The 18,291-nt window shown below is 37.3% G+C and overlaps 1 protein-coding gene across 1 annotated transcript; it reads left to right on the top strand.

Annotated features, from left to right (window-relative positions):
• Positions 1-5,239: 5,239 nt before the first annotated feature.
• sec22a (SEC22 homolog A, vesicle trafficking protein) lies at positions 5,240-18,056 on the top strand. The gene is made up of 7 exons (XM_084724035.1): positions 5,240-5,352; positions 8,545-8,755; positions 11,793-11,956; positions 13,028-13,207; positions 15,574-15,692; positions 16,969-17,034; positions 17,392-18,056. The coding sequence occupies exons 2-7, from the start codon at positions 8,574-8,576 to the stop codon at positions 17,590-17,592; spliced, it is 912 nt and encodes a 303-aa protein (XP_084580161.1). The 5' UTR covers positions 5,240-5,352; positions 8,545-8,573; the 3' UTR covers positions 17,593-18,056.
• Positions 18,057-18,291: the final 235 nt, after the last annotated feature.

Genomic DNA, 18,291 nt, shown 5'->3' with positions numbered 1-18,291 from the left:
AGTACTGAATCTGCTCATCCAGGACCTCGGTTCAGCTCAGTCCTTAATGTCTTTTATGAAATTTGTCAGACAGCGACCAGTGAAAACAGTGACTTTCTTTTTCTTTTTATTATGGTATTGAAAGAGGTATTTAGTATCATCTTTGTACTTGTACTGTATCAAAGTTTAAAATTGTGGTATTTTGACATCTCTGCTTCTAATGCATCAACTTGTAGAAATGACTGCTGACTTGCTGCCTAATGTATCCCGCCCCTTGACAGGATCCATTGTAATGAGATGATCAATATTACTCACTTCACCTGTCAGTGGTTTCAGCGTCCTCATAGTACCCACCTCAAGTCTCACCCTGAGAGTGACTTTAAGACTGAAGTTTCTTGTGTTTAGTGTCTGCCGTCTACAGGTCACGCACAGGTCTGCTTAGATTAAGTGCTGTTGTTGTTAGGATGCATGCGGCTTTGAGCCATAGCAGGCTGATTAATGCCTGTGAGCACAGACAGAAATACCCTCTCAATCCTCCATTGCTTCATTGCTTCTTTGTGGGTTTTCTTGGAGGGGAGGGACGAACATTTTAACCTGTGCAAAATGAGCATACGAAATGGAGGGCACAGGGTTGTTCACACAAAGTCAAGGTCTGCTCGGACGCAAGTACCCTTAACAGAAGCCATTTACCCTTTATGGATAATTGTGTTTTGGGCTGTTCGGAATTTTATCTCTCTGACGTCAATCTGTGCTCTGCCTTCATCCACCTGCCCAACCTCTGCTTCACCTCTGCTTCTTTGTGTCACCCCTTTCTTCTTTTTTTCTTTTTAATAAAGCCCTCCCCATGACCTCTTCTTTTTACAGAAGCATCATTAAAAAGCAACTTCCCATTGTTGATTTATTCATTTATTTTGCTGTTCGATGCGCCTACACTGGGACAAATTAGTTAAAACACCAAGAAGTCAATGAAATAAATAGACCTCTGAGTATCTGCTTGGCTGAGATAAAGATTTTCTTTAGCTCATTTCTCGCAAGGCAGTAATCAAAATGATTTGTACCCTTTGCTGAAAGATCCATAAGCTCACTCTCTGTGCTATTCAATGGAGCTGTCAGTCAACACTGATAAGAGCAACATCCCTTTTATGATATTGCTGATAGAAAGTGGTAAATTAGTTTCCATCCCATCTATCAGAACTGTACCATGAAAATGTCATATGCTTACCCTTGACTGACTGGTTAAGCCATCTATGGGAGATGAACAGGCCTTTAATGAACAGCTTCCATGTTTAACAATAGATGTATCTACAAATTAACGTAAGCTAGACTTATGGAAATCCACACGCCATGTTAAATAGTAGCAGCTGACTGTTGTCTGTAAGTGTTTCTGGTGGAAACGACCTTTGAGGTAAAGATCGAATCCTTTCCAGGTATTGAATCTTATTTGGCAGCAGTCAGCAATGCCCTGGAGGCTATACAACTTTAATTTACATGATTTTAACATACATGATCTTTAACTATTGAACATAATAAAATATTGCAGTATATTGTTAAATATATTTTTTGTTCAAATTATCTTCTATTATTGGTTCTCAGTAATATATTGTTTTGTTTTTTAAGCTACACACTTTTTCACAACACCAGAGAAAATTCAATATTTGAATAGTCTGCAGCTGCATTTTTTTTAAATTAATTCTCATAGGAGACTTGTTCAGCAAGAATGATCAAATGCGATGCAGCAGAGACTGAGATAAATTTCCACAGATGCATTTAGATATGCTGTCTCTGAATGCCCATGCCAATCAAACTCTTAGTTCCAACTTTGTAATGTAATGAGACTGTCCAGTGAACAGAGCAGTGGACAGTCTCCAAGCCAAAATTATGTGGACACCTAAGCATGACATGACAGCATGACTCTGCAAAATGTGTGGGTCAAAAATTACAGACAGAGAGGCAATAACTTCCAGTTTGTTCAACATTTTGAGTTTCACAGTGGAAGTTGAAGCATTACATTTGGTGAAGAGCACATTACATCTTGTTTTGGGCTCAGAACTCAAAGTTAAGGACGTGGGACTAGACTCAGGATGCCTGGACTTGCGAGTGAAGGCTTGACTTACTTGTGACTTACAAAACAATGACTTGGTCCCGCCTCTGCCCTCCAGTATGTGGACAGGTGTGTCCACATACCTCCTGAAGAGACACAAAAGATAGAATACAACAGTTTTTATGTTACTCCTTATGACTACTAAAATGATCTTGTAAAATCTGTGGAGATCTAACCTGAACCTCTAAACAAGTCAGACAGATAAAGGTGCATGAGACAGTCTGTCAGTTTTCTGTTAGTTTGTCCTACATTAGAGTAAGTTATCAAAATGTCTCCAGCTACTGCACACATTGGCATGAAATTGGATTTAGATATTGTCATTCCCCAGAGGATGTTTCCCTGTGATTTTGTTGAGCATATTCACACTCCCCTCATGAAATAAAATGTTTAGATTCTAGCCCGTCCAGTTCAATAAAGCCATATTGGAGGTACTCGTTGTCATATTTATGTGCTTCATCATTATTCAATTGTCGCTGTTGTTGGTTGTGTTAAAAATTTGTCCATTTTGTTGTTTCCACAATAGTGGGTGACGCCTGCTTAAATGAAGGGAGTGAAGTGTATTAGAGTTTCAGACTCGTTAGATAAGAATGTAATCTATGACCCGAGGGGACCCATAACCCCTGTTGAGGAGCTATGCTTTACAGTTTTTGATATCTGGTACAGTTTTTCATAGTTGTGGTTAATTTGGCATTTATTTATTTATCTATATATTTAAAAGCTACTTGTTATCTGCTATCAGCTCTCAGAGCCAGGCCATAACTGTGTGTATATGATTTATATAAGCACAGCGGGTCAGGCAGTAGACGTGATGACAATTTATGATGCAATCTATGTAACTGATGACCTATCATTTATCAATGAATCTTTTTGCTTAAAAAAGTAAATAAAATAGATGAATCTCAAAGCTTTTCACAGACCCCACCCCACTTTGAGAATCCCTGAACTAAATGTTGCTTTTACAGGAAATGAGAAAGGTACCTGCTGTTATTGGAGCACAAAGTAAAAAGGGACAGGACTTAGAAAGGCTCAGTTGTCAAGTTGGTTGCTTGCTCTGATGGTGTAATGAGTTTAACTGTCTCCAAGGACAACAGTCATCAGACTTTTAGACCTATTATCATATTAATTCTTATCCAAGACAGGTAGTCCCTCAAAACCACATTTCATGAATATCCTGGATAAAATGTCAAAAACAGTTGAACCAAGAGAATGCTCTGCGAGTAGATTTTTTAAATATGTTGTAATTCTCATGGATTCCTGAGCTCATAGTTGAAATATATAATGATGACATCCTGGGAAAGACACATTTTACACTGAGACATTTGAATTCTGATGTGATTGCACCTCTGTTTAGACTGTGTCACTGTGAATGACGGCACTGCCTTCCTCTCACCTGACATCCTCTGCACTAAACATTTGCCGAGACCTGTGGCTATTCATCAACTTGTCAGCAGCAGCAGACATCCATCATCCACTTTCACTCTGTGTGTCTGGCTTTCTCCTGCTCTTACACACACACACACACACACACACACATACACACACACACACACACACACACACACACACACACACACACACACACACACACACACACACACACACACACAGGCCATGAGGGTACTGAGGAGGTCCCTTCAGGCTGACACATTGCCTGGGCTCTGGGAAGATTGCATGGGAATGTGTGAAGGATGAGGCCACTAACCATCTCTGTACTTTTGTTTTTATTTCCTGTAGCTTAAGTATTTTCTTCCATATTCTAACAGGAAATGTATGAAAATAAGAAAAAAATGCTGATGTCAGTGAATGGCCTATTTCAGGTTTGAGTGGAGCGCTACCGGTTGGCAGGCTGTGGGTACACATTATTCATTTTTCATGTTATTTTAATTTTATCATTAAAAAAAAACTGCAGCAAGCTTGGGAGTAGGGCTAATTTGTTGCTGGCTTTCAAAGGGAAAGTTGCAACTGGAGCAAGTAACCTAAATGTAGTGAAAATTTAAATTATGAAACAAAATATCTATCACAAAGCAAATGAGTTCATGAATATTAACATTCTCAGTTAAAGAGAAATGAGTGAATATAATGCAGTAGCAAACTATTTATCATCTATCAACCCTGGATATTTATTTAGTAGTATTTTGTTATATATATATATATATATATATATATATATATAGTAACATAATACTACAAACAAGATTGCTGCTGTTATTATTCAACACTCAATAAATTAAGAGACAAATTAACAACTTAAAAAGACAATAACATTAGATTCAAAGAGATAGAGAGATTTGAAGACATACAAAAATGAATGAAAAAGAACTGAGAAATAAAAATAAATGAAAAACTGATTTATTTAAGCAAAACAAGGAGCATCTATTTAATATTGTAATAAACCTAAATCTAATTTCAAATATGCATTTTAAAATTTGAGACATAAGTTTAACCACAGATATAAAAGACTAGATGTGATGTTTGATAATTATTTGCCAATTTGGCATGGAACTATATGGCAACCATTTTACTTGGGTCCAATTTTAAACTTGCTATAATTAGAACCTATGGCAAAAGAGGCTTATGTTGTCTTTATAATCTTAATATATTTTTTCTCCAATAAACCAGTGCAGTGTTATTTGATTCAGTGTAATGAGCATAAGACAAATGTGGTGGTCTAGAATGAAAAAAAACCCCCAACAGATTAGAATTTTGATTATTAATGTTCCAAGATAATAAACCATGCTTTCAATCATGAGAGGAATCTCTTAATTGTACATTTTATTTTACTTTTAAATAATAATAAAAAATAATAATTAGTGTTTTACCTAAATTTAATGTAAGAATTGTATTCTGAATGGAAAACATAATATGTTAAGCCAGATATTCTCTCTCTCTCTCTTTTTTTTTTTTTTTTCCTGAAGGACCCCATAAAATATTTGCACCATGTTAACCCAGAACAACATACCTACTCACACATTAAGAAAAAGTGTTTCACTCTTGGTGCATACATAAAATAAAATGCAGATAATATTTTAAATAACATATAATAAAAATAAGTTAGATTAAATGTTAAATATTATTCACTGAACTATGAAACGTTTTGTAAAAAATACTGTGATGCTGATGAGAGGTTGTCTTTACCCATAATGCACAGCGGAACAGCCACGTAAACGTTAAGAGTGATCACCGCTGCCTGTGATTTGCTGGCTGCCTCTGCTTTCTGACGTTTCATAGCTGCATATCACAGATGTCCACATGATGCTACACTCGTTTACCAGGTATTAAACACTAAACTAAGTATCTCAGTTTGTCAGACGTGTGTGTTTTGTTCAGGTTTATCCATAGCTTTGCCTGGAGTTTTGGGTATGCAAAGTAGCTAGCTGTTAGCTTTGTAGCCTGCTAACGTTAGCTGGGCGGTTGGTTAACAAGCTAATTTAGTTAGCCACTAACGGTGGCTAGCCTGGTGTAGCTAAGCTAGTCGGTTAGTTTTCCGTTCATTTACATTATTGCCACTTACATTATGAGGAAACGTCTGAAAACACGAAACTTGCTGTTAATACCAACAACCGCTGGGCTTAGTTTTACGTCGACATATGTTAGTAAACCTACTCATGAGCTAGTGACCCACTGCACCTAAGCTTTAGCTAGCTAGCTAACATTGGCGTCAAATCCTCTGTCAAACCGTGATCATACTATCTCTTCGTTATATTAGTTAATTAAACCAGGTGATAATGCTGAGCTCTTGAGTTTGCTTTGAAGATGTTTGCCATGAAGGCGGTGGAAGTACGTCATGATTAAATGCTTCCTCTCACTGCCCCTTCATGAATGGTATGGAGCTGTCCATGGTTCTAACACCACCGACCAAACACCCACCGACAGCTAATGTTCATCACTGAGCCCAGAAAAGGCCCTTAAACATTATTACTGTGACACCAACATGTAACCTAAATGTGTTGTGCCTCAGCAATTCAAGCTATGGGAGCACCCAACATTTCATATTTTTTCATGGAAATGCATACTCTGCATGAGTTTCCTGAAAGGCAGTTTTTACACTTTTATAAAAATACTCCTTCTACTGTAAGTCAATACTTGTGACCAACTAAAAGTGTGTGGTGATGGCTGTATCTGCATAGACTCTGCCTCTACTTAATTATTTTCTCATATTTTGCTGTGTTCAGGACATTTCTGGTCTTCAGCTTGTTTGGCAGTTGTGGTTAGGTCCCCCCCCAATACAGCATGGAGGCTGTGAGGTTGGGGGTCTATAAAACTGTAGTGACCAATGGTTACATCGCTGTCTCTGTCTCTCTGCCCCGTTCGCTGTCTGTGAGAGCTGCCAGTTTTGATAGCCAGCACCATTGCTGCAACCCATGGCTTAGTGCCACCAAAGATGTTTGTGATTGGTTTAAAAATGTAAACAAGTCAGGAAGGTTTTTTTTCCCCCCATATAGCAGAGCATCAATGTGTGGAGCCAGACCTTTTTCCAGCAATGAGTACTGTGAAGAGAGGTCTGCCATATTGATTTTGACTTGATTTTGGTAATTTTGATGGATTTTCAATTTAAAGGGATAGTTCACTCAAAAATGAAAATTCGGTCATTATATGCTCACTTCCATTGTTTGGGAGATTTTGCGACACTGTTTCCCTGTGAAACTCCAGCAGTGTTTTGTGGACTAACAAAATAAACCTGACCTTCAACTGGCATGAGGGTGAGTAAATGATAACCAAATTTTCATTTTTGGGTTAACTATCCCTTTAACGTTGAAATTGCGGCACCCCTATTTAACAGCTGTGATGTTATTTTACTTCTGTGATTCACTACTTTCTTCTTGCTAATGGCACTCCCCCACTTCATTCACTCTCCATGTCTCTAGTTTGTTGAGCCGGGGAGGATGGGTCAACTTGAATGGTGCATTGACAAGAAATACTACATATTCTACCTTTAACATTACAAAGCAGTGACTGGGTTTGATAACTAACCAGCTATAAAAAAAAAAATACACAATGTTCCACTGGCATGAAAATACCTCTGGAGAAAACGGCACCTAATATAGGCTCTCCCACCGTCAGAACACTTTCTTTTGAACTTCTCTGCTTTGTTCTGGAAGAGCTCCCTTGCCTTGCCTTTCCTTTGTAGTGTGGATGTGTTCTCCAGTTGTCTAATAATTAAATTTTTTAAAGCTTTCTTTACTATCAAAACATACTTTGAATGCTCCTAACTGTTTCTAACAGCTGCTGACAACATCATGCTGTATATAAGATATTCATCTTTATGCTTAGAATGCAGCTACAACAGTGTGCCTCACACAGATCAAGCACCATGATCACTCACTTCACACCCAAGGTTTATAGGGAAATGAAAAATTGAAGAGATGTAAATTTGGTAAGAAATTAATAGGGTTGCAAACACTCAAAGGCAACATGTAGAACACACACAACATATTATAAGCAATATCAGCACATAGCAGTGTGTGTACCCCTTCAGCTCTTTGGAAAAATGAAAAACATCATAAATATACATATTTGATTCATCTTATTGTGGAAGATTTATATTTTATTGAGGTGGGACCCACCTATAATGGGATGTAAATCTTGCACATTTATTGCTAAGATGCTTAGATAATAATAATATAATAATAATAATAATAATCACTGAAATCTAATCATACAATCTTGCTGTAATTTATAAAGTGCTTTGTATCCTTGTAAACTGTTGAATATTTAATGTGTATTAATAAGAGAATGAATGTATGACTTCTCAAGTGTTTTTGAGTAGGCAATAAAGGAAAGTTAGCAGTTATTACAGCCTCACAATAATAAACATTACCCATACAGCAAAATAAACAGTACCTGAGTGCCATCAATATAATGTCTAAAATTGTTATAAAACTAGAAATTATTAAAGTGGGATGTTTCCGACTTTGGAAAGCAATGTCTGAGTTTTGCTTGACCCATGTAGGATGGGAATGAAAAAAAGGAACATGAAAGCTCTAAACAAGGACTGAAACTAAACAATGAAAAAACTCTGGGTTGAATTGCAATATATGCTCTCAGGCGCAACAATTATTTTCATTATTGATTTTTGTATTGATTATTGATTGCTGATTTTTTTTTTTTACTGTTTATTTAGTATGTAAAATGTCAGGGAATTGTGACAGTTTCATTTTTTCAGAGCACAAGCTGATATTGACATATTGCTTGTTTTGTCTAACAGTCCAACATCAAATAGCATTTAGGAGGAAGAGGAGGAGGAGGAGGAAAGCATTTAAGAAGCTAAAATTAATGAATATCTGGCATTTTTAGTTTATAAAGTGCTTTGTATCCATAACTATTTAAGATCTCACACCAGTGTTTTTTTTTAATCATATTTAACAAATATTTTCTTTTAGATGAGAATGACAACAAAATTAAATGGTTAATTGTTTTTGCTACACTCTCATCAAGCTTTCTTCCCTTTTTTTATCTGTTTGCAGGTCTTCAGTGAGATTACCAGAGCTTTAAGATGTCGATGGTGTTGTTCGCCTCTGTGGTTCGGGTCGGGGATGGCCTGCCTCTCTCTGCATCCACTGACTATGAGCAGGACAAAGAGCTTCAGGAAACCAAGAGGCACCTCAAGGGTCTCTCCAAGAAACTTAGTCAGTTCCCTGACCGCTGCACACTTAGGACTGGACCATATAATGTCAAGTAGGTCACATGGGATTTTGATTTTGTTTTCTTAATGTTTGGTCACTTTAAAGGGACTCTTGTTTATACATTCGAACCATATATTTAATAACCCTATTACATGGCTTTGTTGAATACCCAATTCTGATAGGTCAGTTACAGCATTTTACAGTCTGTTGTTTCTGAATAGCTGACCACTGCTATGAGTAACAAATTGTTGCTGTGGGCGCAGTTATGATCATAAACTCTGGGGGACTTTGTGGAAACAATAAAAACATTTTTAAATCACTAAAATCATTCTTTAATATCAATATTCTGGGAAAAAATATTATTTTTATGTAAGTAGCCGTGTAATAAGCAGGATATTGTACAGTAAGTGGTAGGGCTGCAACTAACAATTATTTTAATTTCATTTATTAATTGCTTGATTATTTTCTCAATTTATCAATTAGTTGTTTGGTCCGTAAAATGTCAGGAAGTGTTGAAAAATGTTGGTCACTGTTACCCAAAATCCAAGGTGACCTAAAATATTTTATTTTGTCTGCTACCCAAAGATATTCAATTTATGAAGGAGAAGTAAAGAAACCAGAAAATATTCACATTTAGGAAGCTGAAAATATTTTTTCTTAAAAAATGACTCAACATTGATTCTATTAATTGATTGTCAAAATAGTTGGCAATTAATTTAATAGGCAAATAATAAGTGATTAATCACTGTGGCTCTAGTGAGTGGGTCATCATTGCGAAATAAATACCCTATTAAATCTGGATTACTGTTTGTACTTGCTAAATAAGAATAGTATTTTTATGACTGTTAATTCATTCACTTAACATATTTTCAATTCATGGTATAAAATACAGAGATTTAGCATCAGAGATTTAGATCATTTTCGTCATCCACTGACACCCATGGGTGATTAATCAGTCTACTGCTGACAGTTTCTCTGTTCTCCTCTTGACCGCTCTAACACAACTTTGACGGAAAAATGCTTTTTAATTTGAGTGATTTGACAGCCAGGCCTTCATTTGAGGTGTCAAAATGCTTCTAAAAGCCCCAGTGGTGCTTAGGGAAATGCTTTGAAACTCTCCCATGCACTGTTTGTTAAGAGCTAATTAGTCCTATTAAGACAGAGAACATGAGCTCAAAAGAAACTCAGAATTGGGCCATTAATGAGCCAGCTATACCTTTCAACAACCCATCTCCTTTGATAAGAGTCTCTTTAATCAATTAGAGCCTGAAGCATCTGAAGAAGAGAGAGTCAGAATTCAGTGAATGTCAGAATGAGGCAAGTGGTGTTTAAAGTCACAGGTTAATCTGTTCTGTGATATTGTGGGCCTTTTACAGGCTGTTGTTATCTCTGTTATATTTCTGTGTCATGAAAGCAGGATGAGATTCCTTGTATTATTATGTGTGAAAATAACACAGTTGTAAACTGTAAACTTAATGAGTGACTTTATTTGGATATTTATAGGGATTTAGAATACACTGTAACGGATGGGATTATTACACCTGAAGACTAACTTTACTCTCTCTTTTTACTCAACGGTGAGTTTATGACATGTTTTTTGATGTGGTATCAGTAAAATATTATAGGGACTTATGGTCCATGCGTCTTATCCAAAGGCTTTTAAGATAAAAGGAAACAGAGATCACTGGTAGTAAGATGACAGATGTGGTGATGCACTAGTCATAAGCTGAACATATACTTTTGATAGACCCTGTAGTGAGATTGTGATTATTTTGCATCGTATTGTAATTTTGCAATTACCCTTTGCAATTGCGCTTTGAATCTTCTGCCATTTATTGTGAAGCATTTTGTGATGCCAGCTCTTGAAATCAGCTGTATAAAATTAACTTTACATAATTATTATAAGTGTAATATTTATAATACATTCACATTGATTTTAGCCATGTTTCCACCCAAAGTAACCAGAACTTTTAGTCCCAGGAATTACCTTTCAAGGAACTGAAAATTTCCTCCAGTTTGTTGTTGGGTGTGTTTCCACCACTGTCTAAAGACCTGTGAAGATCAGGCAAATAAGTTTGCTTACATACTAAAAAGCCGCTGCTGTTTTTACACATCATTTTTATGCACTATAAAAGAATGCTGATGCTGCCCATCATCGGTCAGTCCATCTGTTGTATGCCTTTTTTTTCTGTTGATGTGTTGAAGCACAGTGAACAAAAAACAAATGGTTTGTGGCTGCAGAAAATAAAATAAAATGCTGCTATGCTACTTGACCAATTACAAATGTTCCGCACCACAAGCCCCACCCCCAAGTTCTTGTACTTTTGGAAAGTACTACCCTCCAAACAGGGACTTTTCTGGGGGGTTAGACTCGTTCCTTGAGTCAAAACACACTGAGTTCCTCCTAGGTTCTTATTCCCCGAGGAAAGTTCCTGAAGAGGAGACATGGTTATTGACACCACCATTTTTATGGTGTGTACAACATTTTGTGTTGTCACCTTCCCCCATTGATATTTGTATATTAGTCAGCTGCTTGATTTCTGAGGTACTGCACGGCTGCACAGTGACATGCTTGTGTCAGGTTCAGTCTCATTCTTCAGATGTCTTCTATACTTTTATTTGTTTGTCTAGCCACATGATAATAATCACATCAGTCTGTTCTGTTTGTTGACATTTATGCTTCACATCAATTTAGATATTGTGATAACAGGCTTTCACCTCATTTGTGCTCTGAGCTGTTCAGAAAATGTAGAAGTCTTTGTATCTGGGGAATTTAATTTGTGCTCTGTGTATCAATTAATGCTGCAGGGCCAAAAGATAGAGTAGCAGCCAAGATGCATATGAATGTGAATGTGGTATTGTGTTTAATTAGCTGTGAATGTGCACATTTTAGGCACAAATGTGCTGAAATAGTGTTTGTTCTGTGTCTAGAGCAGCAGCCAGCAGAATCAAAAATGCCATTGTGTTTTTTTTTTCTTCTAATCTGTACTGTATTTAGCTTGGTGTCCTAATTACAGTCAGGGCTTCTGTCAAGAGAAAAAAGTGCAGTGTGTGAAAAGCAATAATGTTTGTGCATGTGTGTGTTTCAGTTTCACTAGCTCACTGGGTGTTGGATACCTGATGGTGTGCACCGCAAATTACCCCAATGTGCTGGCCTTCTGCTTCCTGGATGAGCTACAGAAGGAGTTTATTGTCACCTATGACACCAAACGAATCAGCAGCGCTGTGCGACCATACTCCTTTATTGAATTTGGTGAGTTCCAGGGAGTTTTACAGCATGTGTCAGCTATCACATGGTGAACCTTATGATGTCACCACAGATTTAAAGGGCATTGGTGTCTTTGTTCATCAATAATGAGGAAAAAAAATCAATTGTTAAATAAGAACACATACACATTTCTCCTACAAAATTAGCTTTGCGTTAAAGCATGTTTTAATTAGATTAGTTTTCACTGTTTCTTTTTATAGACTAGAAAATCTTGCTCTTGCTCATTGTTACATTTTTTCATAATCTCTCTTCTGGTATCCCTAAAAAAAAAACTGAATTGAACAAAATACATTCATACATCTTGGGCTCAAAAAAGGTACTCTGTGGAATACAACTGTAGTAAATGTAAAAAGGCAAGGGAATGTAAGGGAATGTGGTAGCACCAAAACTGAAATAACAACAACACATTACAATTATTTAGTTCAAGATCTAGATTGCAGCCTGTTATTGTTGTCTGCACTGTGTATTTTCTGTTATTATTGTGTGTATTGTAATTTAATGTGATGTATTTCTTTAAAACCAACTTGTGAAGCAGAAGGCAAATTTCCACGTTTGTGGACAAGAGATATATAGATTATAAAGATTATACATAAAGATTATTATTACTACAAAGATCCCAACCAAACAGTACAGTGCATCCTGAGAAGGGCTGCATGGTTATTGCCATTTTTGATGAAAGTGTTTAATTTTTTTAGGGACACATTTAATAATTGTGTAACCTGTAAAATGTCAGAAAATGGAAAATGTTCATCACAAGATCTGAAAGCCCAAAGTGGGCATGGTCAAATGGCTTGTTCAACCAACAATCTAAAATGCAAAAACATTTGATTTCTAGTTATATGACAACAGATAAATACAGCAACTCCAAACATTTGAAAAGCTAAACCAGGGAATGTTTGGGATATAAACTTTATAAACTGCAAAGACTAAAATCTTGCTTTAATCCTGACAGAATGTCCTACTCTTACATACAAATGATCTGTTTCTGTTTATCTCCCTTGTTTTGCTCCCTTTGTTATTAACCACCTTGTTGTTGTGCTCACTCTCATCCATCAGACACTTTCATCCAGAAAACCAAACAGCGCTACAATAGCCCGCGTTCCCTGTCCACCAAGATCAACCTGGCTGACATGCAGACAGAGATCAAGCTGCGACCGCCCTACCAGCTCTCCCCTGAGGACCTGCGGGCTATCAATGGATTCTCAGTGCACATGCCCTCTAAATACAAGGGTATAGGTAGGACACACACACACATAGACACACACACACACACACACACACACACACACACACACACACACACACATATATGCGCCCTATACATACTCCATCCAACTATCTGAGAGGTTTACAGACTACCTACTTAATTTCCTTTCTAGGGATCAATAAAACATTTTCTTATCTCACTCTCATTATTTGGCATCAACACTGGTAGCACTGGTCTTTGTAACAAAATGACATAGAAAGGTCAAAGGTGATTTCCTCAAAACTAGATCATTTACAACACCAGTAGAGGAACAATACTGGATGCACTGGTGCTCCTGGGAGTTTTTTCATGTTGCTTTTTGAGCTGTTTGGTTATTGACCAGTTCATATCAAACGTGTAGACAAAATGCTTGTTTTTATGTTTTAAACATGCAGCACGGTGCCAAGATTCAAGACCATCTGTGCATCTTTATTAATAGTTGTAGTAGTTCTACTCTCGTGTTTTTGCACTGTAGCGCATCAACATCATCCTTTTTTTCAAATTATAGTTGAAAAGTAGGCATCAGTTTATAGAGCACAGTGTCACATGAAAGAATATGTCTGTAGGCAATTATCTTGCTGAAAGATATTGCTTGATTTTTAAACAAAAAATAAAGTTTAATTCAGCTGTAATTTTGAATATCATAAACAGTTTTATATTATTATTATCTTATTAAATAATCTATACCAGCATGAAACACTCAACATTTATTGTTAAAATAATTACTTTTTGGAGATTAAGGGCTAATTTAGTGTTTTCTTTCATTTTCTCCTTCACTTTCAATTACCTTTTAAACATTTTCTCAGCTTCCCTCAATATGAGAGGACATTTTTTACTTTAAACTGCACTGAAAAGTGTATACTTGCATCAGGAAACTTTTGGAAGCATGACAACATAAAATGTGGGTGTATATCAGTTTAAACTGATTTGGCTCTTTTACAAACTCCAGGGGCCAGATGCATAGAACCCTAATACTAATACTGTGTTGGCACAAAGAGAGATATATGCATCCTCATTCTTTTAGTCGGGTTTATAAAGCTGGGAGTCTGGTTCTGTTTTATGTGTCAGTCATATTGCCTTCTTATCAGTTTGCATACTTGGACCTGTGTCACCTCCTTATTAGACCTGTCAGTGAGAAGAACTGCAAAGAAGCAGAGCAATTTCACAGATTATGTTGCATCAGCGAGGTTCTCCAACAGTGCCAGAACAGCTGTCATTACGCACGGCTGTGGCTATTTATAGCTCCCTACCACTAATTCATCACATGCACCTGTAAATATTTCTAGCAGAATCTCTTAACTGTTAAATATCAGAAGGATGATCAATGATTCTTCTACAGAGCTCATATTCAAACAGACTTTGCAAAGTGCTTCATATATCACAACAAAACAAAAAGATTATTAATAAGGGGAAATAATGGCTTAAATATAGATAAAAGAATGATAACAAATACACATATAAACTTATAAAATAAAATATGAAGAATTTAAGTTAAGTTTATTATGCCTTTGGCATTTTACAGAACACTGTCAGAACAGAACAATCAATGACATTGGCAAACATCCTAAACAAAAAATGTTTTTCTATGCCTCATATTTCATGTTACCCACAGCTATCTGTAGTCAAACTGAAGTATACATACATTCTCACTGTGCAGTCTTCTTTTAAAATATCAGTTTATGTGAGAGAAATGGGATATGCAGGTTTATGTAATACAGATTGTTTATATGTCGCCCCAGGTGTTTTTCAGTAAATATCATTAAAAACAAAAAATAAATAAAAGAAATACAGTGGCTTTAATGGTGCTGTGTATCTGGTGGTCAGATATCCCTTTGCTAAGTCAAACGGCTCCACTGTTGGCCCCTTCCCCTCAATTGCTCCAGAAAACAACCCTCTTGTACGCACCGTCACACCTCAGCTGCCCCAAGCTAAGTGATGCCACCGCGGGTCACTTAGAGCTGTTGTGTTCCCCCTGACATCCTCTTCAGGGCCGCTCTCCACGCTTTGTTCGCTCTCTGTTGGTTGCCCTTGCCAATCTCCATTTTCTGAGAACATAAATCATTTTGTCCTGGGGGATGAAGTATGCTAATCTGATAATAGTGACGCATCACTCCTTTTACTGTGCCAGAATGTTTTGGAAGACAGAAAATTTAAAAACAATGTATGCTTGACTTATCAATTCTATTCAAGGATTTATCCATTTATCCTGCATCTAATAGTTTTTATTCATAATGACATTTCAGAAAATGTTTTGTCATATGCTTTGGAAAGCAGATTTTCCCTTAATGCCTTTTTAGTTCATTTGTCAAGGCACATTGTGCTGAGTCTGTAATACTATGTCCTGTCTCTCTTCTAGCTCCCACACAGATGTTGGAGCCAGTGACTCTCCCAGGCATCGTGTCCTGTGTGCTCAGTGTCCTCTGTGGAGGCCTGAACCTGCTGCGAGGAGTCCACGCTATAGAGAGCATACTTCAGGTGAGGACATAACAAAGATGGCATTCAAACAGATTTAGTTTCTCTTAAAGGGAAAATCTGCTTTCACACAACCAGAGTCTTATTTTCATAGTTTGGGCTGTCAGTTGTATTAGTAATATTACAATTATGAATGTAATAAATATAACAAACTTAACTTCATTTCTGAGTTATTAGAAGAGAAAATGACTGTACAATAATTACCCAAACTTTCCATTCTGGCAGTTTACCACGTGACATCCTTGCTCAACTTGGACATCTTTGAATTATTACTGACTTTATGCATGTGCTTACTTTTGTTTTTACCTCCAAACAAAGCAGTTTAGATAAACTGACTAAATGCCTGGCTACTTGTATTTCCTGTCCTGTCTGACTTTGTAACATAATAATACAGGGATTACAAAACTCATGTTTCGGGTTGTATCAAAGTTCTAAGACATGAATCAGATCATAGTAACATACCATACAGTGTACTCCACAGACTGATTGATTACATGTCACTTAAGGGAATGGGAATCAACACTGATCGCTGTGTCACAGACAGGCCGAGAGACAGGGCTGCTCTGGTGAGCAAGCAGAGTCGTGTGTCGAAGGAAAGGCAGCATATATTGCCGGAGTTGCAAGAAACAACACAGTCTCATCAATGAGGACGGCATGCCCAGTTTCCAAATTACACTACCGAAAATAACGAAAGTCACAGCCTACAGGATTTCACTCAGTGGGTGTGAAAGCGACCACTTTTAAGTCAGCTTCAGAGTAAAACACAGCAGGCATCTGTCTCGTCTTTTCACTGCAAGTCTCCATCGAGTTTTAGGGAATTGTTACTTAAAAAGTAACAGCTGCAGTAGAACTGTATTTTACAATGATGGTTGAATTTGGTCCACACCTCACATGTATCCCATACATGAATCTGTACGGATCATGGGCCAACTATATTCTGTTTCACCACTATACCATACAATGTCATAGTTATCATAACCCATAAAACTAATGGCAAAAAGTATCAAATGCTGTAAGACCCAAGTTGACATTAACCCGAATTTTCTTTAAAAAAAATTTGTAGACTTCATTTAACTTTTGTGTATAAGAGTGTCAGTCTGACGTATGCTGTCCATTCTCTTCCTTGGAAAAGTAAATGTCACATCATATCCTATTAAACTAGATAAGACTGAAAAAAAGAAATATAGAAGCCTGAGAATTTTCTTGGTTTCACGATGCTTTGTCTAGATATGGATGACTTGTGCTAAAAAAAAAATCACCCTTTTCTTTCTGTCTGCAGAACGACGATGAAGACTTTAATTATGTGATTGCCTTCTTCCTCGGCACAGCAGCCTGTCTGTATCAGGTAAGTGATAGTCTGCGGTAAGAGCAGCCCATCACTGGCTGACTGGCTGACTAACAGCCCTGCACTTTACAGCTCAGCAGCTTGTCAGCTAGACTAACATTAGCAAAAGCTCAATGCCTTTCACCCCACTACCTCCTCTAAAACATTTTCATCAGCTCCTTTTGTGCAGCTCCTAATACTAAATGGAGCACCACAAATTGGTAGACTGATGGGGGGAACAAAGTTATCAGACAGGATTTCTTACTTACTGAGCAGACTTATTGTCCCATGAAGGACATCAGTGATGAAAACATTTCGCTGGTCAATGTCAGTCACACACTGTGCAGCATTCGAATTCTCCTGTCCTTCTCTTTTCAGTGCTACCTGTTCGCCTACTTCTCTGTGTGGAGGAACAGTAAGTCCTTCCTGGCGTTTGCACTCATCTGTCTGTCCAACATGTATCTGTATGAACTGAGAAACATGTGGCAGATCCTCTTCCATGTTGCAGTGGGGGCCTTCATGACCCTGCAAATCAGACTGAGGCAACCACTGGGAAAAGCGCCAGACTATAATGTTTGACAAAAACTTAAAACACAAAGGACATTTGGACCTTGAGTCTCGCACGTGCCCTGGAAATGCAGCAGTGATGACCCTGGCCAGCCCGAGGACAGAGGAAACGACAAAAAAAGAAAAAGAAAAAGAAACAATGCACCCAGTTCAGAAAGAGAAACCAAAAATCTTGCAGCACCGCAGTCGTCCTGTTCATCCCAGCACCAGTGGACAGTGACCGATCTCAGTGTGGACTCGGAGGAGACTCTGCCACAGCCCCAGTCATTTGTCGAACTTGTTGGATTGATTTTTGGGAGTTTTCTACTCCCTACCACATTGTTTGATTATGATATTCACTCTTAATTCCTTTAAATGCAGCCATAGTTTAGGCCAGAGTCCTGCATATGACCAGTTTTTCAAGACCATTGCTTCCTGCACCTCTAAAACTACAGAAAATTTCAGAAGCTACCTGTTATATTTAACACGCAACCCCACTTATAGGCTATGCACTTACTCTGTTTAAAGTGCTGTAGTTGTTATCAGAAATGTATCAAAATACAGTACCTTTCAGTACTAACACCACATTGATACTTCAGTACCTTGCTTTGAGTAATGCAAAACCTTTTTCTTTTTTCATTTTAAACCTGCAGTGCAGGACTTTTACTTATAATTAAATGTCTGTTACATTCAAGCTCTTGCCAAACAACTTCTTATAATGTTGTTTAAGCC

The sequence above is a fragment of the Lutjanus erythropterus genome, chromosome 8 (assembly GCF_056507025.1).
Source record: "Lutjanus erythropterus isolate fLutEry1 chromosome 8, fLutEry1.hap2, whole genome shotgun sequence".
NCBI lineage: Eukaryota > Metazoa > Chordata > Actinopteri > Lutjaniformes > Lutjanidae > Lutjanus > Lutjanus erythropterus.
This window is presented reverse-complemented; position numbering and strand designations above follow the sequence as displayed.

What these genes read in the sequence shown, in the direction of transcription:
- sec22a (XM_084724035.1), top strand. Translation starts at nt 8,574, where the DNA reads ATGTCGATGGTGTTGTTCGCCTCTGTGGTTCGGGTCGGGGATGGCCTG. An exon ending in ACTGGACCATATAATGTCAA is followed by an intron (nt 8,756 to 11,792) that starts GTAGGTCACATG and finishes TGTGTGTTTCAG; the next exon opens with TTTCACTAGCTCACTGGGTG. An exon ending in CTCTAAATACAAGGGTATAG is followed by an intron (nt 13,208 to 15,573) that starts GTAGGACACACA and finishes TCTCTCTTCTAG; the next exon opens with CTCCCACACAGATGTTGGAG.